Source organism: Lepisma saccharinum, chromosome 10, assembly GCF_977018435.1.
Source record: "Lepisma saccharinum chromosome 10, izLepSacc3.1, whole genome shotgun sequence".
In the NCBI taxonomy this organism is placed as follows: domain Eukaryota; kingdom Metazoa; phylum Arthropoda; class Insecta; order Zygentoma; family Lepismatidae; genus Lepisma; species Lepisma saccharinum.
In genome coordinates, this window is record NC_139238.1 from 15,017,599 (window position 1) to 15,043,243 (window position 25,645).

General features: G+C 39.2%; 1 protein-coding gene across 5 annotated transcripts in view; it reads left to right on the plus strand.

Annotated features, from left to right (window-relative positions):
* Window positions 1-25,645, plus strand: part of LOC145993783 (guanine nucleotide exchange factor for Rab-3A-like) — a 161,752-nt gene that overhangs the window by 111,310 nt on the left and 24,797 nt on the right. For all 5 annotated transcript variants that reach the window (XM_083129580.1, XM_083129581.1, XM_083129582.1 and 2 more), the window contains one exon: window positions 24,153-24,360. In XM_083129580.1, coding sequence (XP_082985706.1) covers window positions 24,153-24,360 — 208 coding nt within the window. The remainder of the gene's footprint in view (window positions 1-24,152; window positions 24,361-25,645) is intronic.

Below are 25,645 nucleotides of genomic sequence, written 5' to 3' on the forward strand. Positions count from 1 at the left end.
GTTTAGGCCCTTCGCTTTTAATGCCTAAATCTGAAGTGATGAAACTCTCGACTTCTTTTGTAGATGAACTTGGAGTGGGAGGACATGTTTCCGGTTCAGCTGGTGCAGTTGAAGCAGGTACCTTATCTTCATCGAGGCAATCTGTGGCTGTCCTGCATTCGCTTAAAGCTTCCGATTTCAGGCGCTTACTTCGAATAATAAATTTGTCCATTGTTGTACAGTAAATGTCACAAAAAGCTTTGATAACAAACACACAATATCACAAATTCCGTAACACAAAACGCACCACTAACGTTTCCTCTCGCAGCAACCGTTGTGAAAATAGAACAAATGACGGCGATCGTTTACACTGTTGCCAGCTAAAGACATGACGTGTCAGATGTAAGATCGTGGTTTAAAAAAAAACTATGTCGCAACGAAACGATTCTTTCCCAGAATATGTATCTAGAGGTATGTTCCTGCATTAACAATTGTTCAAATATGTTTTCTCGAAATACTGTATGTAATAATAGCTAAAAATTGGGGGGGCTTATCGAGGGATTGGGGGGCTGAAGCCCCCCTAAAAGGGCCTAGCGACGATGCTTAGCTTAAAATGCAAGTTCGTTGACCTTGTGCATTTGTGTATCTTTCACTTGTATCTCTTAGCGTACACATTTTTATGTCTGTGAAAATTTGTTTCGTTTCCTTCGAAGCCATCAGTAGTTTAGCAAATCCTAGCTGAAAGTGATCAGCTTTCGTGGCATTTCATTTAATTTATTTCGTTACTTCCTCATTAACGTAGTGGTTTATAATGCCGCCTCCTTAATGAAGGGGTTCCGGTTTCGATGCCACTGTGGAAGTACATTGAAGAACAGTGGGTCGGTTCCAATTTAGGTTCAGTCGTCGATTCCTGTATCTGAACTTAAATTGAACTTAGACAAGCTTTGCCAAACTTTGATTTTATTTATTTTTTGTAATTTTGCGTCGCTTTTCGGACACTTTTGGCTAATCACGACGATGAGGATAAGTGATTATATGATTAAATTGATAAAGGGACACACATGTCCATGCTGGATTCGAACCCTGAACCTATGGCGCCATAGAGCGCTGTGCTAACCGCTACGCCACGGTTTGCCAAACTTTGTCCCATCCAGTTCGTTCATAAAGGCCCAGTTCCTGATAGACAGACAGCATTGGGTTGTTTGTATGATGGGTGTTCAGCACGGAAATTATTGTGAACACTGTTTTATTTTTTTATTTTAATTTTAATGATTTTATTTTTTTCAATTCTTGAAAAATAAAGAAGAATGATGGGCATATCATTCTTCGCTGTTAATACACGAACGCGTATGCATGCAAAGGTGGGAAATGTCAAAACGTGCTTGCGTGTTTCACGTTTCTCAAGAATTTTGTTTGTTAATGCACATATTCTCGCAATTGTTAGTACTTTGTTTCAGTCCCGTTACTGTGTGTCTGCGGATAATGGGTACCGTGCAGGTCCTTAGCCAGAATTTTATTTCGAGGGGGCTCATCCCTCATCAGCAGGCCCCATCTAAAGGCGAAACAAGGGGGGTAGAAGCCTTAAAGATCAATTTCTCATATATTACAACTTATTATACAATATGATGATTAATCCTGCTAAGAAAGTAAATTTAATTACCACTATACACTATTTAAAATACATATTTTTAGGATTTCGGGTGGGGCCTCAGTCCCCGAGCCCTCTCCCTGGCTATGTCAGGACAACGAGAGCAAGTTCCATAGCAAATTGTATCTGGCATTCCAGACAGCAACCAACATGTCTTCAAGTAGCTTCCCGATTGTACTCGCACTCTCGAGTCAACACTCAACACGGACATTTTGAAGTTTCCGCCAGAGATCGAAGTTGACCAATCGGGGTTACGTGAGCACCATCTACATATTTTAGTACTTTAGTACGTATATCTAAATCTCCTAATAATCTAGCAACAGTTTCACGTACGTGAAAGAATTAGGATTTCGTGACTTACACTTCAAGTTCGTATCGATTTTCGTGTTAAAATTTAATCATTCAAGAATGTTTCACCGAAAGATTTTCGTCTTTTCTTCTTTTTCGAAGATATTAACCAGCTCTTGAATTGTTGTAGCATGTGAAGATAATGATCAATATGCGCTATATTTTGTAGCCTGTGCACTGCGGAAGTTGTTTATTTGTCCTAAGAATAAGCACCCTGTCCAATTTCTTCCTGGATGATAATCCTAGGGTTTATTTCCGGGATATTTATGACACGGTTCAACTTTGTAGTAGACAGTCTAATGGAGGACACAAGACTTATCACTCAACTCGTGTTTTCTGCACAGTCGGAGGCGAATTTCGAATAAATTCAGATACAAGGAAGTTGCCTCAGAGGTAGATAAGGCTCGCACGCCAAGTTAAAGCACGATTATCTAAATCCTTGGGACGTGCTGGGACGTCGTGGTTGGGGCTGCAATAACAAAAGCAAAAGCGTTGTGAAAACATTTGTTAGCACCGAACGTGACGTAGCGAAGATCACGAACTGTGCAACGTTTGGCAGGAGAGAAGTTGCTAAGGCGCGCATGTGGGGGGAGGGGGGGACATGCTAAGCACCGAAATAGCTTCATTTGGTCTTTCTGTGCTCACACCACGTCTGGAAAGGAATGCTTTGGAACCTGGAATTTTGAACCGAGCACCACATGAGTCGGTTTATTTTTGCAAAATCCCCAGCGAACCTACTAATGATGTAGAGCACCATCGAGATTGCAAGGAATAGGTGCTGGGTTGATATGACGACAGTGATTCATTGGGAAACATGCTACGTGATTGGGGAGTCCAGCGGCTCGACTTGTTCCCAAGCTGCTAAGGTAAAACAGCTTGACATGTTATATGAAAATGACTGAACTATACCAGTTCCTTGTTTGTCTTTTTAAAAATTGAACCTCTACATCATTTTCAAGTTCTATATGCACAGAAAAGTAAATGCATCATTTAGAAAAAATGCATAAAGTCTGTAGCTTAGAAATGCAATATCGAGGAAAATGCAGCAGGGTGCATCATTCAATGCAATGCATTAAAGTAGAGCTCTACATAGAAGGAAATACTATCGCCGACTCCTTGACGGGTTCGAATCCCGGTCTGGGCATGAGCGTTCATTATGAGTCTCCATTCATCAATTTCATCATATCATCACTCATCCTCATCTTCGCGATTAGCAAAAAGAGGCAGAAAAGCGAAGTAAAATAAACCAATTGTTTTGATTTGTTTGCTATTGAGTAGCTTCTCTGCCTTTTTGGGTTAATCGCGACGATGAGGATGAGTCGTGTTATGATTAAATTGATGATACAATAACACCTATGCCCAGACCAGAATTCGAACACAGGACCCGTGGCGTCGTATCGCAATCTATCCACTCCGCCACGGAGGACGGCAAACGTTTCTGGATCAATGGGGACGCTCATTCACACATCCCCACTTCCGGTGCCCGTTGTCTTAGCTTCGAAATAAAAGAAGTAGCGCAAATCCTTGACTTGGATTTTTCAAGAATTTTCTCACCAACTGTTAAAATGAAGAGAAAAAATTACAAAAAAAAACAAAAGCTCGTTGACAGTCATGCTCTGGTTGCTTTCGGTGTTCCACTCATGCCCCCCTCTCTGGATGTAAGCCGGAAATGCATTTACCTTCTTTTGTTTACGATTTTGAAGGCAAGGCAAAAGGAATATCGGACAGCTTCGAGTCACTTCCGCTATCTTGAAGCAGTCGCTATGAAGCCGTGAAAGCCAGATAACTCGGTTCAGTGGCGTATTTAAGTGGAAGTTATCGGGCTTTGGCCCCATACATGCTATCAACAAGGCAAGAAATGTGGAAGATATTTACTTTTATGTGCTAAAACTATTATATTTGGCAACATTTTAAAATATTGACAATATTTACACGTAACAGTCAAGTTTCGTCTACGTTTACTGATTTTTTAAAACATGTAGGAGAGTTTATTTGTAAACTTCTCAAGTTTCCGATTTTCTTAACTGTCCTTACCAGAATATTGGATTCGTTTAAATCTTGAGCCAAATTAAGAAAATTTTTAAAAAATATATAAAATGTTGCTTGTGGTTTCTAAAACGAAGTCCCTGTTCAATGCACGCATGACCATATTAACAATTCGAAAATGTGTGCTTTATGTGCAAAAAAAAAACTGTATTTAGCCTCTAGAGCTCGTATTTACATGCAGACAAGATATTTATTTACCTGAAAATCCTTTCTCCAAATGAAAAAAAAAATGCCTTGCCTTTGGAACACATAGATGACTAGAGATTTTACCCCTCCCCCCAAAAAGAACAAGGAAACTGCAGGATCTACAAAGACTGTGCTATTGGTCCACCAACTATAAGCTACCGAGCCGACCCTGGCTTCGCCTGTTTTTTTGCTTCCGTTGTTTTATCTGTGTGGAATTGTCTGTCAGTGATACAGCAACGCTATCTGTGAGTTGGAATTACTTAGCAATGGCTAGGGTTCGTAACACCACGTGTGAACTTCATTTGGATATTAAAATGCTTGAATTGTTCAAATTTTAGTGAAAGGAGTATATAACGGCAGTGTATGTGGGGACTAATATATATATATATATATATATATAACTAGGCCAAGCTTGATTGAAAAAGCCAATGGACAGAAGAACAAGGGAAGGGACATTGTTTCCCGTCGCCTTGGGCACCAGCAATGTGAATGAAAGTTGTTCCCGCACAGTGAACTTCCTCTTGCAGAGAAGGGTATTAGCCAATTCCACCGGAAATATTAAAATTTCCATGTCGTGGAAATGTGTAATAGTTATGAGAACCAGTCAGGGGCCGAGCGCATTGAGTGCGGGACTCAAGATTTTTTCACGGTTGGTCCCAGGGACGAATGGGTGTTCCTTTGCGAGTATCTTCATCACTTTCATCTAATCATCATTCATCCTCATCGTCGCGATTAGCCAAAAGTGGGACTCGAATGCTATATAAGAAAATACAAATACATGAGCTCTGTTGTCAATAAATTTAAAATGAAATTTAAGAGTGTGGTGAAAGTAAAGATTAAATGCATATAGGTGGATCTTGCATTTCGTATTGGAATTTTCGTGCACTGAATGCCCTTTCTGCATATAGGGTTGCTCTAGTTTGCTAAATTTTAGCATAGACCCATTGCTAATCCGCATTATTTTTTATGTCTGGGATAGCCCCTGTATACCCGAAGAAGATTCTTTGTAATGCACGTGCACTTATGAGCCACTGCGAGGATCTCTCCACCCATCTACTTGCGTACTGAGGCCATTGTCGAACTGCATCCTCCATTCGTAAACTTGCTGGTTTGGTAAACATGCATAGATATATTGAATTTTTCACATTCCGGAGTATTTGTATACGTTTAGGCTTCCAGAGGTCAAGAAACCACTGCTCTTCACTGTTCCAAGCGTGTGGAGGAGGCGCCATCTTTAAAATGACAAATATGGCGTTTTGAAGCTCACTTGATCAGTGTTGCAGCCTTGACGTCGTTTTGGAAATAAAATGTCATATCGTATGTAATGCAAGTATACCTGTAATTATTACAGGTGCATGGATTTATCCACATGAGCGCTAAGACGTCATGTATCCCGGTTTCGAATCCCGGCCTGGGCATCAATTTCATCATATCATCACTCACAATTAGCCAACAGTGGCACAAAAGCGAAGTAAAATAAACTAAATCAATCAATCCATTATCGACATGAGGACAACGATACAGCTTTTAAAGATGGGAGCAAAGTGTTTTTTTTTTGTTTTTTTAACCTCACGCTGCAATCACGCTGTTGCACCCAAGACTTGTGTTGCGCCACGGAGCACCTCTGAAACATTAGCCACACGTCATACTCGGCACATTATCTTCACTTCATTGCGAACGGATCGAGGCGTTAGGCATCGCTCGCAGCATCGCATCGCCTACGCTCATTTACCCGCTGACGTAACTCCTCCAGTGCGGCGAAGGATTTCTTTCGCGAAGGTGGTAAAAAAAATGGAAAGGCTGCCAGCAACGCGAGGTTGACGCTCTGTGACGTCACTTAGGAACGAACGTATCTTCCCCCCGCTGTGAACTTTCGGATGATTCAATGTTGCCAGGCTAAAAGAAAAAGAAAAAGAAAATAATTGTCTAGATCACGCACATCTCGGCCTCAGCGAGTTTGGTGTTCATGAAAGAGGCGAACTTAATTCAGTGGTGGAAACTAGTCTAGTGAGCAAAATTACTTATTTAACTGACCAACTAGGAACTAATTACTGTCGAATTTAATTAAAGTATATAGATAAATTAGCATTTTAAAAGTTAAAACAGGAATTCTATTAATAAAAAAATTATCTGACATCCAAGGTGGTTTGACTTAAATCGGGTGATTTTTTTAAAAAAAATCACTTTAAAGATATAATTTATGGAATAATGTATACACAAGAAATTTGTAAATATCGGAATCACTTTGGGTGAAAGTACATGAATCTAGTAATCATTGAATGGTGTTTATTACGCTCTAAGAAACAAAATATATATGTAGTACTGATGTGTGAAGCTCATACAAAAGGAAATGCAATACGTACACTGTAAACACACTTAAATATTCAATAATTTTTAGTCAACAATATTGTAGAATATTGTACAAAATACTAATCATGTTAAACCATAAATAGTGTCGTTATCATTAAGCTGTAAATAAACATGGCAGCTGATATTTTGCAAACTATTATCACCAAAATTCAACTACAAAGACTATAGAAAATATTTTAAGTTACAATTATGTAGTACATCCAGAATATTTTATTTTCACTGTAAGAAAAGTTACTGAAATTATTATATACCCTGTTTCAGTTATCTCTGGAGCAAGCCCGCGCAAAGAAGGGGGGGGGGGGGTTGAGTGGGCAGAGCGAAGCAGTACACCTGCTGCGAAGGCTGGTAACTGCAGATGCTCCCCCTCCACACAATCCAGTTCCCTCTCACGTGTTCATCACAATATGCCACCGAGTGGGCATCCCTTAAAGCAAAAACGTTTAATTAGCACAGCCTTGTTTTAATGGGCAAATTGCAAAATTTGCATCTCGTACAAAGCAGAAACATGGCAACACGCAACTTTTGTTTGGTGTTTTCTATTCCTCTTAAGATACGTCATTTAGAAATGGAACGGCTTTAGTACAATCGTAAGATAACAGTGTTTCACTTTTACGAATAAAAGACCCTTAATAGCATATTGACGTTGTACTTGTACGTGACGTCGAAGTGTGTCTCTTGACAGATTCGTCTGTTAAAACAGGACACAAGTATCGCCTCACATATGAATACCCAAGTTATGCAAATCGCGTCAAGACAGAGAGAGAATTCCTCGCCAGAACAACGCCTTGGAAACGAGAAGAATGCGAACCAACACGCCCTACAAGCATGCGAGATTTCTCTTCCTTGATGATTTAGAATAGTTGCCTGCAAAAGGTTCATACCTTTGTGTAAGATATTGAAGCGAGTTATTGCGAATGCTTTCTCCCGGTGTTGCTGAACACGAGCACGAACGAATATAGATAGAATTAGCAAATTGGATGGATTAACGGCTGAAGTGGTGGATAATAAAAGACTCCTATTAGTGTACTGAGAAAATCTTACCTATTGATGGCAAATCTACAAATACACTTTTCTAATACGGTTTCGTTATATAACATTCAAGAGATCCAGATTGAATTCCCATTTGAACACAGTTTATTCACTTGTTTTAAAATCAAATCTAGATCAAGTAGTCCAGATTTGTTCCGTTCACATTATCGCACTCTTCTTGAAAGGTCTACTACGCGTACATAGTACAATCCTTCATTGTTGCTTTAAAACAAGCCATTTACATTTTTCATATTTTTCTGAAGGAAAAACGGGACAGCAAAATGTACACATTTTAATGTAAAAACTCTTTCGTCATAAATATTTATGTTCGAAAACTAATTAAATAAATAAATACTGTGTAAATATCTTACACAATATGGTGATATGCACTGCATTCCAACCAAGAAGTCCTTTAGAATTAGAAGTCATTCATTGATATTTTGCTGATAAATGGATCTTCTTCAGTAGATACATCTTTCTTTTCAAATCACATTTAGTAAAACGTTTACACATATGTGACTAAAGATCACCTTGTTAATCAACATAGCTTTCAAAGTTTGTATTGAAAGAGCTTTCTTGTCACTTGTTCACAAGCCATTCATGTACGAAAACACTCGTTCAGTGAGGGCATTAGTTTCAGGTAAACAAAGAAGAGTACACTATTTTAACAAAATTGGAATAGTAGGGAAGCTGCAATGTTCAAGTATACTTATCTATGCCGTTAAGTCATTATCACAAAAAGGGTAACCTAAAATTTAGGGTCCTATTTTACGATTTAAAGAAATAGGTCTTGTCACCTTACAGTTGACATATTTTGGATTCTGTGAGTAGACAATATATATGAAGGGAAACTACAATTCATGTTCGGTAAACGGGAACAAAATTAACCAAGAATAAGCACTGAAGGAGGCTTACTCATCACCAGTGATTGTTCATTAACCAAGAACGAACCACTTGATATGATGCTACAAACAATATAGACAGCCTCCACAGTATTCTGTTCCATTGTTTAACTTTCTATTTTCCAATTTGCAACACTTCCTCAAATCGTTGGCGTGTCCCAGTTATGCTACACGGTAAGTTAAGGAGATTATAATGTATGTACCTAGATTTATACAGAAGATTGCGCAGTTCTGAATGTGCATGCTTTATCAGTAAACAATACTTGCCTAATTCACCGAGACTTCAAACCATCACGATCACTTATCAGAGATTAGGAGCAGCATAAAAAACCTAAAACATAAGTGTTAATTCGTATTGAATGTGCGTATTAACTGTTAATATCACTAATACTTGATTCAGTGCAAATCAAATAACCAAAAAAAAATATGTTTTGAGTTCTACTGATTTGTGTATGTGTATGAACTCAATTTTCTGGTTGCAAATGTTTAGTCCGTGGGGATTGTCTTATAATATCCCGATGTTACTGGAATTTTCTTCCCAATCGAATTTTCAAATATCACATTACACACAAGGACTAAACAAAAATCAAGGGGGATTTGATTTGTGTTATTTAGCGTCAGCTTTCTGCAGATTTTGGCTAATCGCGACGATGAAGAGTGATGGTATATTGCAATTGATGAAGGGACACTTACAAAGAACACTCATGCGAACCCTGGCGTCGTACGTAGTGCGATGCGCTAACCACTCTGCCACGGATATCGCCAAACGCAATTTGAGTATTCCATGCTGTGGGAAATGAATACATCTTCTAAAAAGGTCAGCAGTTTTAGATGCTCAACTTCTAATGGTTTGACTGTCCCATTTTTATCGCAGCCTTATCTACATCGCCCCCTTGAATTACATAATGTTACATATGGAATGGTTCTTCTTCTATGTATTCGTTCATTATATTTAACATATACACATGCTTTACTCTACAATGTAATAGGTGCAATTAGGAAACTGGAAACTTTGCTCCATTTTTTAATATTTTAAATAAAAAGTATTCAAAGTACTTTAAGATAATCACACCGCTATGATAAAAATGAGAAATTCTATATTTAAAGCTTTTTCATATTTCAATAATTTTCAACTAATAGTTACACGTGAACAGATTAAAAAAAAAGGTAAAGTGTTCCCCTGTGCATAGCACCACGCCATGAAGGCGTATAGGGGGTGTGGGGGTAACGCCCCACACTTTCTTGATCCGGTCATGAGTGGGGGTGATGTGATCAGCATCACGCCCCTGACCGCCTTTACCCCCCAGGGTTTCCCCCAGGTACCCATGTTATTCGACGCTGGGTGGGCGCCGGGGCCGCTTCCATCGTTAAAAAATGATGAAAACAGATTTTTAAAATTAATTATTTTATGCAGCGGGTCTTTAATTTTGTATAATAAAACTGTTTGTATAACACCCGGACTTGTGTGAAAAAAAGTAGTGCATAAATTGCCCTGGTATGAAAATCAGAATTTGCGTATATATAGGAGGGGTCTCACTAAATATATATCAATATATATTGATCTGTATAGTGCACAAGGTAACATTTTTGAATATATGTAACGTGTATGGTATAATCTCAAAATTCTAGAAGTGATGAATGAAAACACACAAGGGCTACTACATATTCTTTGTTTTCGTGGCTTATTGTATGGAATTGAGTATAAAGGGTTCAAGTTAGAATTAGTTTAGATCGTGACTTAGCTTGTTGCACATTCCATGTGGATATGTGACATTGCCTGGTAAAACTACTATCTTTCAAATCACTGCATACATTGTACGTATAATACGACACCTAATGAGCAATTTCATGGCATTGTAATTCTCCATGCGCTGCGTCAATGGAAGACAGAAGTTTGCTACTATAAAAAACTGCAAAAGCGAAGTCGTAGCATAAACTGTTCCGAGGGCGAACGTGTGATTGCAATATTTATATATTTTTTAACTGTCATTGTTTCTTGAGAGCGAGATAGTAGAAGTGGCATATCGCATACAGCTCTTCCCTTTAGTTTCGTTTGCGTTAACCTGCAGCAGTGGCGTATTTCGGATTTTATTTCAGGGCTTAAGCCCCCCAACCCCTCAGAACCGTGAACATTAGTATGTATATCTAATCTGCATTGCAGTATTGTTTGTTTGTCAGAGTCGACTTCATACGCACATACGAACTGATTTAAATATTATGTCCCGGAATGCTTTACCTTTTTTTTTAATTAAATGGAATTTCACTTTTCTAGTAAAATAATTTTTGATAGCTGAGCAACAGATTTTTCCAGAGTAGGGTAAACAACACTATCCCAGAGAGGATAGCCAATGCTAAATGTTGAATTATTCGAAAAGGGAGTAACACTTATTTCACTTTCCATGTGAAATAAACCATAAGGAATAGGATGAAATATTTCATCAACCATTTTCCAGAGTGGAACATATGCCCCCTACCCCCCGCAGGATACGCCCATGGGTAAGTATGCTACAAGTTTCAACATGTATGAAAGTCTGCTGAGGAAAAAAATAGCCTTTTGTTTCATTTTCAGAAGGGTCATTAAATGTTATATGCTGTAAAGTTCATTTTTAAAAAAGTTTCTTCAACATGCACGACGATATGTTGTCAACATCTTTATTTTTCTTATAAACTGGAATATTTTACATTAAAAAGTAAGCATTAATCCTACGTAAGTGCATGATCTCTTTAGACAAAATAAAAGCTTCAAGACAACAAAGTTTGCTGTAATTTCAACTTTTGCTCACAGTGTAACCGTGACTGGGCCTACAGCTTAAAGTAGAATCCGAACCACTGCACATGTATCCTTGATTACACTACGCTTTCAGAGGACCCTCCGAAAGATATCACCAATCATTTCGAACTTCAACAGAATAGAAAATTCAATATTTCATGTCAAAACAGTTGTTTTCTTTTCTTTGAGAATTGTACTTCTTTTCGTAAATTTGTTGTAAATAGATATGAAATAACAAAGTTTAAAATTACAAACTATCGTAGATTCTATGTCGATATACGTAGAATAAGTTAATATAGTGTTGTTATTGAAATTGCCCATAATTTGTACTGTCTGCCGGTATGTATGCATAGATCCTCGTCGTGATGGTGAACTAAAATTTAGTCTGCGCATTAACATAGGTTGTCACGTTGAGCTTCCAAACGTGTCACTTTAAAGGATGAAGCTTTACAAGTGTACTTCCTGACAGTCCAAGGTATCTCTTTTTTAATCTCGTTCTCGGTCAAGGTTGTGCACGTTACCATTATCGCCGGAACTGAGGGGGGGCATCGGGAGTCGCTTCCTCTTTCAGTAGTAACCCAGAAATATAAAAAACTGTTACAATAAAATTGTTATTTTTAATTTGAACGAAAAAATAAATATATTAAAAAAGTATCGAGCAAAATAGTCTCGTCGCACCATGGGCGTCCGGAAGGGAGGGCAAGGGGGGCACGCACCCTCCCGGAAAATGAATGTCAACTTAAAAGTGTTTCACCCATATAATTTCATTTTAGTCAATGTATGTTAATTATTATAAGGGCGTTGCAGAAACATAACTTCAAACTAAAGAGATTTGTCTTTTTGAGCAACAAAATTATATGGGAGAATATGCTTCGTTTATCCCCCTGGAAAAATACCATGTCATCGGCTTTTACAAGGCCGTAACATCTAAAATTTTGATAACATCCCTAGGCTGCCCTGTATTAATGATAGGCTATGGTTAATAGAAGAACATCCATGAAAATTTAGATTTACATGTAAATTCACTTCCAACACTGTGCATAATACATTTTGGAGGTTAATTCCTGCTAGTCATGGGCGCAACTTGGGGAGGCAGAATTGAAAAGTTTTCCATCCCATAAAAATAATGTCCAGGCCTAGTTGCTACATAACTGCTACATTTGAGAAATCATAACATTTCTCTTCATTTCTTTCTTCCTCAGTTTTCAGGAGGTAAACAAAAATAACCTTAACTTTTAAACGTTAATAAACCTTAAAATTGCCGACCTCCGTGCTGGAGGGGTCTTCCTCTTCGCACAACAGTTTTGCTACCTTGTGTTCTGACGTCAGACGAGGAATGCCTACGAGGTTAGGTTAGGCCTGTTAGGTAAGGTTCCATTAGCATAAATACAATGAAAAATTATTATTTAGGCTAAGAGAACTAAACCTAGCTAGCCTAACCTAACAACGTAGGCATCTAGCCTAAAATTAAAAAGCTCTCTCCCGTGACGTCAGAACACAATTTTGCTAAAGTGTTGTGCGATAAGTGACTCTTGCTGGAGCGCGCTACAACGCCAGGGGTCCCGGGTTCGTATCTCGGCCTGGGCTTGGATGATTTGCGAGTGTGCCTTCATCATATCAAGACTAATCTTCGCGAATAGCCAAAAGTTGCAGAGAAGCGAAGTAGAATAAACCAAATCAATCAATCTGAAAATTTTGAATTGTCCCATTGCCCCCACCAAGTTACGCCTATATGCACGTAGAGATTCGGATCACACTTTAAACTATAGATTTAGTCCCGATTAGCCTTCCTGTGCATAAAGTGGACTAAAACAAATCAAAATCTTAACTCCCGGTGACCCACTTTGCGTGGTTTTGATTGACATTTTTTTAATTTAAATTTTCTTGTAATAATCATTTTATTCACGTCGCAAATTTTGATTTGAATTTGTAAAACTAAACCTTCAAATATGCTTTTTTATAACTTCCGAGATGATTCCACCAAAATTCACGTCGATGTTCTATTTTGAAGCACATGCAAGTAAGTGATGCCTCAACCAGTCCAGCGAAGAGCGAATTACGACGTGTCGCGGAATGCAGGAGAGAAAAAAAAAGTTTAAAAAAATTGGAACCAGTAGCTGTGGGGCTGTCAACGGAAACTGTTTTTCAAGGATGACTGATTCGTTAGCCCTACTCGGATTGTTAACATAAGTTTATTTCTGGACAACGTAGCGTGAACAAGCCGCTTGTTTTCTGGTTTACACATAGTCCCCCCTTTTCTCACATTGCTAATTTCGGGTGTATTAACCTCCTGTTCTTCTTGCAACGAAGAAAAGAAAGAGTTGAAACGAACATGTGAAGATTCCCAATTGACACCGGGAGAAACATAGCCGAACCAAGATGGAATACGCAGGGGTGAACCCATAAAAGGTAGCGAAGGTCATTGGTTTCCCAGAAATGACGTAAGGTTGAGGTATGTGGACTTACGTAGGCTTAGAACGGCTGCTTATTCTTCCACATGTACAGTGGGATCCATGAGTATTACCCTGCAAATTGTCCATCACCATGTTCGTGCACCTTATCTGACCCAATAAGAGCTTCAAGAATTAAAATAAAACTCAAAACAAGCTGTTGACTACTTCTGCACCAGCATACATAAAAATCCATCCCTTAAAAACACATAGGATGTAAGAGAAAAATTAATGAAAATAGTCATGGACAATTTGCACGGTAATACTCATGGATCCCACTGTACAGGGTCAAAGAAGTAAGTAATAAGTTGTGTTTTATACAGCGTATGTTGATACACTTGTATGTTGAATTGTATCTTCTGCAAATATGCTGCATAAAGAAACAAACTGAGTACTAATTGATGTGAGTGTATGAGGGGCGAAATTTCCAAGGCTTATTCGATTTATCAATCTTTTACACTTGTGAACGTTGATATTCAAAGACTCAGTTACATTTTATACCTAGCCATGCTGCCGCAGTTGATAAGTTGATGTAAATGGCAAATTGTGAACGGCAACATTAGTTATTTTTTAAAAGGTGAAGAGGTTCAGTGCGCATTGCACCGTACCATTAAGGTATATTGTAGATTTAAAGGTATCTTATATCTGGGTACCCATTAATGAGAGTATGGATGAGCTCCAGAGCCGTTTCATGCTGGGACATCGTTGTAAAAACGCTCAACTGAAATCACCCGCCCTAAGAATAAAATCCAGGATCTAACGACAGCACCACCTACAGCGTTTTAAATGTTGTGCCTGTTTCTTAAAACAACTCTTTAGTCAATTATTACCAGCAAATTTATTTTCTACAGAATACATACATTTTAAATTTATTATATTTTGGAATTCAAGATTTCTAGGCAAGTCTGTCACCAAATTATTGTGAACTATCAAGAAACTAAAATATGAAATATCAGAAAGTTTTGTCACGGTTTCTTTTAAATCCACTTTATGCACAGATAGGCTAATCGGGACTGGACCTACAGTTTAAAGTTGGAACCGAACAACTGGATCGAACCTGACACCATTGACTACAAGAGAAAAACATGAAATATATTCAGGGCACTACACTAAGAAAAATTAAATAAAAACTGAAACTAAGTATCCATCATACAATCTCTATTTGGCGATTAGTACAATTAATGTGGTTATCAAATGCAGAATTACAATATAACGGATTATTGTAATTTTCAAAATGTAATGTTGATCTGCATGTAACCAACTGTAAGTTAATTTGCAATATTTTTGTTTTATTATTATTAGAAGTAACAGAAATTTAATTGTGAACGTGCGATATGTAAAATATTGACTTGATAGTCGTGTTGTCCTACTTTGTGGAAGGGGCTTCCAGAAAATCGGAAAATAACCAAGACAGCTCTATCCATTATGGAGCGATCTCTATATTTCAGCACTTCTTTTTTATTATTAATAATTAAGAAATGGAAAGGAAATCCAATCCCACGCCTGCGGAACAGAGGAGAAAGTAATGGTAAGAGAAACGAAGATAATTTGCAGTTAACGTGGGAATATTTCCCAGGCATAAACTTCTGCTAGTCTCTTCCATCGACACGATAGGGTTTTGTTCTCACGTTATCATTCGCCGTGAGTGTCGCTGCGGTCGGAACTAATCACGTGAAGTTGCCACTCGAGGATTGGGCTTTCACAGGAGATGCTGTCTGTGGTTAACTTGAGATCGTCGCAGGACAGCGATAGAACGGGGCGGGGCGGTTCTCACCCTAAAAATCAGACCAGTCTTCGCAAAGTTGCTTTTTGAAAGTAGTAGCTCGTTTTGGGGAGTTTCTGTTGGAACCAATTTGGGTTCTGCGTGTATGGTGGAAGCAAAAGGAACACAAATACATTTACAATTTTGCAAGAGACAATTAACACTGATGCAGTTTCTCGAAAGTTTATCGAGTTTCACAGAGGAGGAGGAAATAAGCAGTTTCCTTTCAGAAATCGAATAATTCTCGTGTTTTGGATTGGATGAAATTATCCCCCCTCCCCCGCTGCACATGATTCAATCTCCAGCATATTACGAACGCTACCATCTCCTCCCCCGTTCTCCATGATTGCCTGGAGCCTGAGGAAATTGCTTGCGAGCGACAGGACGTCTCCTCGGATATTAATATGTTCTTCGGCGATTCCGATGCCGTCGGCATGGCGACCGCAGACGGAGAGCAGAGATCTACGCAATATTTCCAGCACCGGAGAATGCAATATTCACGATGAATGTCTTGCATTTATTGTCCATTCCCTACCCTCATCCTCCCCTCGCATTTCATAGCCTAACCATTCCTTTGAGGAACCAATGCAGCAAAACGGAATCAAGCTGATTGATCGTTGTATCGAAACCGAAGCCTTGCAATACAAAGGCCTTCCTTTTCAAACCATATAGACACAAGTATGGGTCTTCGATGGATGACGTCGTAAAAATATAACGAGGAACGCCACTATAAGCTGTGTTTTGAGGATGCGTAACGGTGCGTAGTACCGAGCGCGTCCGTGATATGGATGAAATTTCGCGAGTTGCCGGCGGGAGGGAAAGAGAAAGATAGAAGAAGGGACGTCACATATATATATATATATAACGGAGGAGTGAGGAAAGAAGAGACATAGGGCACAGGAAGGGAGAGAGAGAGAGAGCGCGCGAAAAGAAGAAGAGACAGAGAGAGAAAGAAAAGAAGATGCAGAGAGAGAGGAAGTAAGAGAGAGAGAGTGAGAAAGAGAAGAGAGAGAGAGAGAGAGAGAGAGAGAGAGAGAGAGAGAGAGAGAGAGAGAGAGAGACGAGACACAGAAGAGAATAGACAGAGAGAAAAGAAGAGAAGGAGAGAAAAGTGACAGAGAAGAGACATAGATGAGAAAGAAAAGGAGAGACAGAATAGAAGGGACAGAGAGAAGGGGAAGAGAGAGGGGAGGGGGAGAATAGGAAAGGGACACGTAGAGGGAGAGAGACAGGGAGAACGAGAAGAAAGAACATAGAGAGCAAACCGTGACAGCATGCTGCAATGGGAACTAGCAATTTCGGGAGACAGGAGTGACAAACCGGTTAAGCAAAAATCTTAATCATTCCGAGAATATGAATTAGATGCAGGCTTCCTTTACACGAACTGGTTATGAGAATATTTTGGGGGGGTTATTTTCCAGATTATATAAATTTGGGGGGCAAGCTATAAATGCGGAAGTTTTAGAGTTTTCTTTTCACTAGTCCTTTCCCGGACACCCTGTGGGTGTGTTTTAAAACATTAATTTGTCTCATTAAAACAGCAAGTGCTGATAAATATAAGGCCAAAACTACACTGATTACTGGAAATCCTTTGTTTTACCCCCACCCCATTCTTTTCCTTGGAAATCTCACACACCCCTTCTCCCAACGTTTCTATACACATGGGCATATTTTCTTCTGGTCAGATCTATAGAGGAATGACCGAAAATGATACCGTAAAAAGCAGTGAAGGATACAGGCGTACCACAAAAATGTGCAATTTTTTAAACTTTTCAAGTTAATGATCCTTTTGTTAAGCTCCCCGGATCTGAGAATCAAAGTAATGAATAATTTTTTATTTCACAAATTTATCAGTTATTTAAAGAGCTCGGGGGTAAAACATGGTAAGTTACATTTTGAGAAGAAAAGTTATTAGAAGCTATACTGAAGATAAGTTGTTTTCGTGTTGTGTTTACCAATTTCAGAAGCGTTCAATGAGTCCAATGGAAATTGCAAGACATGGCAATTACATGCGAAACTTGAAGGAAACTGTGTAACTCAATAATGACCAAAATGTCACTTACCATGTTTTACCACCGAGCCACTTCATTTAGCAAAGTTAGTTGTCCTGGACGCTACTTTTATGGGGTGGAACCCCCCCCCCCAAGTTACGCCCATAGTCAACGACTCCCAGATCTTAGTAATTATTTAAGTGACATACAATGTCAACGTCTTCCCATACTTTGTGCGCAACTAAGGGGACACCGGATCGATTACGCACTGTATAAACACACACGAACACGAAGCACCACGTTTCGATTAAACGACGAAACAGTAAGACACTGTTTACCGTTCGTGTGGTATTCCTTCGTATTCAGGACTTAAAGCAGAACGCAGTTTACGATGCAACTATATTATCAGTACACGTATTGTTCTCGCGAAACTTCAGATTCCAATGCAGGAAAAATTGACAGAAACGGAAGTTTTTACGTAGGGGAAGTAAATACGTCACAAGTTCGAAATCGCTGCTTGAAAGAGGTGTTGGCCGTTGTATTGTTCTGATCATTCCTGGATTTAAAGGAAATTTCGAGCAACTTTATGGCCACGTTGTTTAAACGTTGCAGTGAACAGAGCTACCAACGTTTGAGTGTTTGTGATGTGTGATCTTTTACACGTCAAAGCTGTAATGCTACAAGGTTTTTCTTGGCAGTGGTTATGTTAAAACAAGCTTGTTCTGTGAATGTGATCGAAGGGATTTTTGACGTAACGCAGTGCAGTGGAAGTTTAATGGTAGCGAGAATTCTGTGCGGAATGCAGTGATACGTTTTTTTGGATTCTGTCCAGAAGGCATGCATCGTCGTTTGAGCAAGAGTTTAGAAGAACTACGGCTAGAGATAGAACAATGGTGCTCTTATCCAGACTCGACCTTTCCAGACTCGGTACGTTATACTTATTCATATTTTCCACCGGACACGGTCATTTAACGTTGCACATTTACATTGCCACGAAGAGCAATGAGAGAAAGCAGTGTGGATTCTTAGCCAGAAGGGATCGTGTTTTGGAATAAAACTACATGAAAGCAAGTTGGCAGTGGCGTATTAAGGAGGGGTTGGACTTGAGCCCCCTATCCAATTATGGTTACAACTATTTACGCCTGTACTTCTTTTGACTTGTACAGTCAACGGCAAAGATAATGGTAGGCAAATTGTCCACCGCTATTTTAATATTTTTTTTATTCTATATACATCCTGTGTTGTTTTAAGGAATGAAACTATGTTAGTTCGAAGCAGGCATTGTTCTCTGCTTATTGACGTCATTACTTCAATTCATTGCCATCACAATGTGTAATACACACCGAATTAAAATTATGGTGGAAAATTCGCCTACTGTTTCTTTCGCCGTTGGGTGTACCAGGGATGTGACAGATTAATCGGTACTCTATCGATATCAACCGATATAGGCATATTGCTCTAACAGTTGATCGATAAAATTACCGATAATTTTGCCGACTCGGTATATTTATATATATCTTATATTTTAGGGCAATACTCTGCTATTTTGTTATAATTTTTATGGATAAAACACACTAAAACATGCCCTAGTTTTTTTTCAAAAGTAAATGTCTAAGTATGCATTTATTAAGGAGGTCATTGAACCATTTAGAACTTTATATCGGATCGGTAGGATATCGGTAAATTTTATATCGGTACTTTATCGGTATCGACCAGAATTTCTTACCGGTCCATCCCTAATGTATACATATTATGAATGTTATATGGTGAACCTCAACTATCGAAATGGGTACACGGTTTGATTTTCGGCGCAGCCTCGTTGCGCAATCTCACTTGAAATTGAAGGCCCAATCCCGATTAATCTATCTGAACTGAACTTAAACTTGCAATCTACGGGTTTCAAGGCAAGACAAATTTACAGACAAAAACATTAAGGAAAGCTGAATTTATAAATGCGCCACTGCAAAATATCTTCCGATTTTTCTATCGTGCACAGGGTGCTACAAAACTGTGCATACACATTTAACAAATTTAATGAATAATACGCACACCACCTCCCCCAATCCCTGGATACTACGAGAATGATGTTAGTCCTCCAAAGCTCGGAAACTTTTTTGGAACCCACCTGGTATTTGCTCCGGTTGCTTTGAGTTTCAAAAGCTGAAATTCCAACAGGTACAAGGGCAAAATACGCGAAGCAGAATTGTGCAAAATCAGCACGATGCAAGTCATGGTGGAAATTGTGCAACTGCAAAATCATTGTCCCGAGAGTGGCTCGACCTGTACCCGACACCATGATAGTTGTAGTTTTCAGTTAGGATGATTAGTCATGTAGAAAGACAGGCATAACTAGGACACGGTTTTCTTTGGTTATAAAAATGTGGGAAATGTTTATTTGTGTGCGCTAAAAAAATGTAAAATACGAGTACGAATCAAGGGCGCCCGCAGGATTTTTTCTCAGGGGGGGGGGGCAGAGTTACAAACTTTTATTATTATTATATTACTTATGTTTTTTTTTAAATTACATACATTTGTAATTTTCTGTATATACAATTTGCATAACTGCATACTTAACATTAATTCACGTAGGACAAAAAGCTGTTTTTATAGAACTATAATCAGTGTAAAATGACTGTAAGCTTAAATATAACCCTATTTCGAATAATAATAATAGTTGCTGTAACTTACAATACTTCTTGTTATAAAATATCACTACAATTTCATCATTCGAATTAGTACATTAACTCTCCAGAAATCTTAAGGGGGGCGGGCACGGCCCATGGTACGAATCCTAGATATAAAAATGATTTTGCTTCAATTCTGCACAATTAATGAATTTGTTATTGTTTTCTTTGCTAGTTTGCTGCTGTTATATTATTATTATTATTATGTCCAGTTTTAAATGGCTCCTACTAGAGGAATTATAAATAAATAAAAGATAAACTAGCTAACATTAATGTTCAGTAAGCAGTGGCGTGCCCAAGAATTTCGAAAGGGGAGGTGCTCATTTTGCCATATTTACCTGCCCTTGGCGTTCTTATTTTAGGAATGCTGGGCCAAAGGGGGTAGACCCCCCAAGCCGTCTCCTTAGGCACGCCACTGTCAGTAAGGAACTACAATAAATCGTACGTGATTATTTTCACCGCTTTAACCTCTTATTTGGAAATTACTAGAAATTCGACACAAGTGTCTCAGATTCACCCCACTGTCATTTTTTGGCGTCAATTTTCACATCTCTAGTCTGAAAAAGTCTTATGATCACCGTAATAAAGAACTTGATTCGCCTCAAGCCAATTACTATCTGTATTTATTAAGAAACAAACCATAAAAAGGGTGGCACGTCAATTGGCTGTTGCTTTACCAACGTGACAATTACCCGGAGGAAAATTATGACTGTTTGGAACATGAAAGCAACAACTAGCCTATACTTCTGTTTTCTCTGCGCTTAACTGAACGATAATTTCTAATGTGCAGGTTGCAGTTATAACAAAATTGCGTCCTTCTTGTTTACCAAGGCACATGGGCGTCGGGAGAGGAGGTCAAGCATGTCTGTCGAGCTCCCTTGGGCTTTTTCAAGTTATAAAAAACCAGAAATTTTATTATTCGTATTGTTAATAACTGAAATAATGTTCAATTAGTTGGTATTCGAACAGAGTAGCCAAGTAAAAAAAAATGCGTTAAATCGAAAATACTGAGTGTAAAATACCGGAACCAGTTATCTATCCATATTGCAGCATTTAAAGCAGAGAATCAATGAATTCACAGATTTCAAAGTTCCAAAAATTAGAGTTTTACGTGAGATATCACATGACAAATTTCTCCCTAATATTTGAAGCTTGTTTTCTAGAACGAGACGTGCAAAAGTTAATAACAAAATAGAATAACTATGCATTCCAGCATACTAACTGTACTAAATGTAAAAAAAAAACAAAAAAAAAAAAACCTGTTGTGCTAGATAATCAGTCCTGTGGCCAGGGTTGGCAAGGTAATTTGCTCGTTACGTTTTTTTTACGCAGATGTGAAAAAACTAATTTTCTTTCGTAAATTAGTAGATAATATGAAAACTACTATCTTTTTTTTTTTACACATTTCAGCACAAAATCGTTATTTTCTGAAGATTGTTTATACAGCCACCTCACGCCCTCACAATATGATTTTTTTAAAAATTGAACTGTTCTTACACATATTTTAATAATTTGAGAAACTTGTCTTGCACGATTAACGAATATTAATTTGGATTGGATTTCAAAGTTTTAGTAATAACTTCAAATTCCTTTCTCATGCGTATTATAGCTACATTTGGATAGGCTAATTATGATGTAAATATGCAAATGTGAATGTGAAAATTCCAATATAAGAGAGCACAAATTCGGAAGGAAAGTTTTTAAAGCCTTTTTTCTTCTTTTCTACCACTGCAAACTGCCATACATAACAATAACCATTGCAAAAACCATGCTTTCTTTTAATTTTTATGTTTGATTCTAGTTTTTTTACGTTTTATACGTATTTTACGCGTAATTTACGTGTCACGTACAAAACCTTTTTTACGCTTAATTGCACAACCTTGCCTGTGCTATAATGATAATTATAATTTGGAATATAATTCGTTAATTTTTATTAATTTATAATTATTTGTAACAGTAACCATAAGCATGATAATAATAATTATTATTATTTCTACATTTCAAGTTTTATCAATGGCCTGATCCCCCACCCCCACAAAAATTTCAGGCGACGCCCTTGCCAGGAAAGCTGCTCTGAGCAGGATTAATGATATTATAGCATTGTGCACCGGCTGTATATTGCAGAGTTGAAAAGAAAACATACTGTGGTAACCCAATTCGACCACCGCATTCCAATGGGAAGTGGGCGGTGCGCATGCCTAGCCTGGGGATGTGATGTGATGTGCGGTCCACATACCAGTCATCACGCACTTCCTCCGTTTATAACCATCCTTCTGTTATTCTGCCGGCGGTATACATCTCTTCCCGCACGCACCAAGGTTGACAAAGAGTCAAAAAAGGCGTCGTGCATGTTTTTTTGTACTCTCTTTGCGTGACAGGATTCAATGATGATGTATGTCCCAAACTCGGGCATTACTACATTTTTTTTCGTGGTGGTGATCATGCAAAGTTTTTCCGGTAAGTGTCTCTCCATGACATCGGGCTGATTTCACTTGTTTTCGTAAAAAACGAAAAAGGGAACGCAGCAGTAAATCCATCAGATAATGTTAGATTCCACACATAGTCGTGGAACTAACTTTCTATTTCTTTATGTCTAAGTGGAAGAACATATAAATATTTTCGTTATCACAATAGATTCAGAAATGTTCTTATCTTCTTTACATTGCTTTCGGACAGAATACATCGGGAACTTTACTGCAGGATAGCAAATCATTAAAATTTGGTGGGGAGGAAGAAAGCCATTCCATAAACACACACACACACACGCACACGCACACACACACACACACACACACACGCACACACACACACACGTGCGTGTTACGCGGTGAACTACATATGCGTGTGCGTGCGTATGTATTTGTGTGTGTGTGAGAGAAAAAGAGATCGACATTATCCTTCTGTGTCTGTGTTCACTGGCGTACGCAAGAGGGAGGCTGTTGGGGCTGCAGCCCTCTCCGATATTGTTCAATAGAAAGCAGTAAAGAACTCGGGGAAATCTAAAGCGATAATTGCAACCCCCTCCCCCCTTTAAATGACCTCCAATTACCATTCTCTGTGTGAACTTTAAAAACAAAGGTAAAAAATATCTTGATGTGCAACTTCCCCTCCCCCCTTTCCCGCCAGAACACGGCTATGCAATATTCACCTTTCAACATTATCCCTGGTATGGTTTATTTGAAATCGAAACGAATTCCTTATCTTTGTTGTTTTGACACTGAACTCTCACCCCGAAAAAAATGTAGTAAAGGTCAGTGGCGTGCCCAAAAAGGGGGGGGGGTGGCCGGTCATAACCCCCCCTTTGGCTCAGTATTCCTAAAAAGAAAACATTAATGGCAGGAAAATATGGCAAAATGAGGACTGACTACTGAAAAAGTATACGTAGCCCCCCTCCCCCGCCCTTTCGAAAATACTGTGCACGCAGGGATTATTCGATTTGCACGTTTAACTCAATTGTCATTTACAATGTATGTATATAAAAAAAGCGGATTGGAAAATGCTTTTTACCAAATTCATGTGTACACATACACACACACACGCACACAATTGTATGGAAATGTAATTGTTACAAAATGCCTGCAAATGCAATTTTGTTGTTGATTATACAGACGTAAGTGCGTATTTGTATGTATAGGCTTGGTAGCTGTGGACGATCTTGCGTGCAAAGAGAGCACGCAACTTCATACCACAAAGCTCGTACTGGCTGCGAAGTCCAGGAATCGCAAAAATGCGGCATTTTTTTTTTAGTTTTTCAACTAACTAACTAACGCATGAATAACAGCGTACACTGTGTCCTGGGACACGTGAGAGGGGGGAACGCGGCTGCAGCTACCAGCAGCGCGCACTGCTTTGCACCGCCCACTCGCTTTCTCCCCGTCTCTGCCGTTATGCACGGCCTTGCTCCACAGAGTCCCGATAAAATACTGTACTTGCATAGTTCATTTCGTATTGTACCCTCTCTACAATTGTCTGTTTCTCTTTCCGCAGGAAGCCCACAACATGGTACGCGAGGCGAACCTCAGGCAGGCAGCTGCAGAGAGGGCGCTGAAGGAAAGCCAGATGCAGGTCGACGTGTTGACCGCCGAGGTGTCGGCACTCAAGACTCTGGTCCTCACGTCCACCCCTAGTCGACCCAACCCTCATCTGCATCCACAGATCGACACCCGGGGCAGGAACGAGGCGAACGGAACCTCCGGTAAGTTTTCATTCAGAATATTCTTACTACCGTCCGTCCACGGAAGACGAGACTAGCTCAAGTGGACGAATCCAATCGCTAAATGGGGAAGTAGGTTTCGGGTCAATATTTTCGTTTGTATGCTTTCGGTTGTTTCTTTACGGCTCGCCTTTTCACTAAGGCGGCGTTTTACTTTTGAAATTTAAATTTTCAGTCAGCAGCAGACGATTTTCACGGAATCTGCTTCTTATCTTTGTTCCACTCACAGCCGTCACCCCTATTTGCCACTGGACTCGTCCAGTTAATTCGTGGATGGTCCCGACTAACGCAGACTGATAGTATTCGCGATTCCAGCTATTTGATATGACATCTGGCGAGAGATTTTGGAACTGTTCTTTCTGGGAAGTCTGCTTCGCCAATACACAAGAAAAGCGCATTGATTATTGAGTGTTTCTGTCTGCAGGCTTAAAACCAACTACAACCACGTCAAGCCTCCTCATTCACATTTTCGTAGCATTCATACAATGTCTTCACAGGTTATGGAAGATAAAAATGCATGTCAAAATATGATACGCGGCGTTACACTTCGCAATAAACGTTTCCCGATTTCAGTCCACGGAGATGATTGTTTTGATTGCAATGTTTCAAGCTTTGCCACACACAAAACTCCACAAAATGCAGTTTTGTCAAGCCGAACATTATTTCTGAAATAGATTCACACAGTATAGTTTACAGACTTACGATACAGTATTCGTAACCAATAGCTGCATTAATTTCCCACCTGAAATTACCCAACCTGGGAATCGAACCCGGGCGCCCTGCGCGAGTCAGGCGTGCTACCGACTGAACCACCAAGGCTCTAATATTGATTGATTGAGTTGGTGTTTCTTCAAGTCCACTTTATGCACATTAAGGATAATTGGGACTGGACCTACAGTTTTAAGTGGGATCCGATCCACTATGTGCCTTCTCCGAGCCGAGGCTCTAATATGAAGGACCAACTGCTTAAAGTGTAAGGTATTTACCCCCTTTTACAAAATTTCTGAGCACGCCACGGTTTTCTTTAAAGGTCATATTTCGCTTGTGAATTACCCGCATCGTTTTAACGCCCATCTTATAGCGGCGGCATGTGTTGGAAAAAAAAAAACTGGGTGCGCAAGTCGCGTATGTGTAGGAAAGGAGCTGCTCCACTAACATTAATCCAAGTAGGTCTCGCACACAGCAGAATGCACGCCGGGTTCCAGAAGATGTAGGGTCGGGTCACGAACACACGACCCCTCAATCTCACAAAACAAAGTACTTGCTG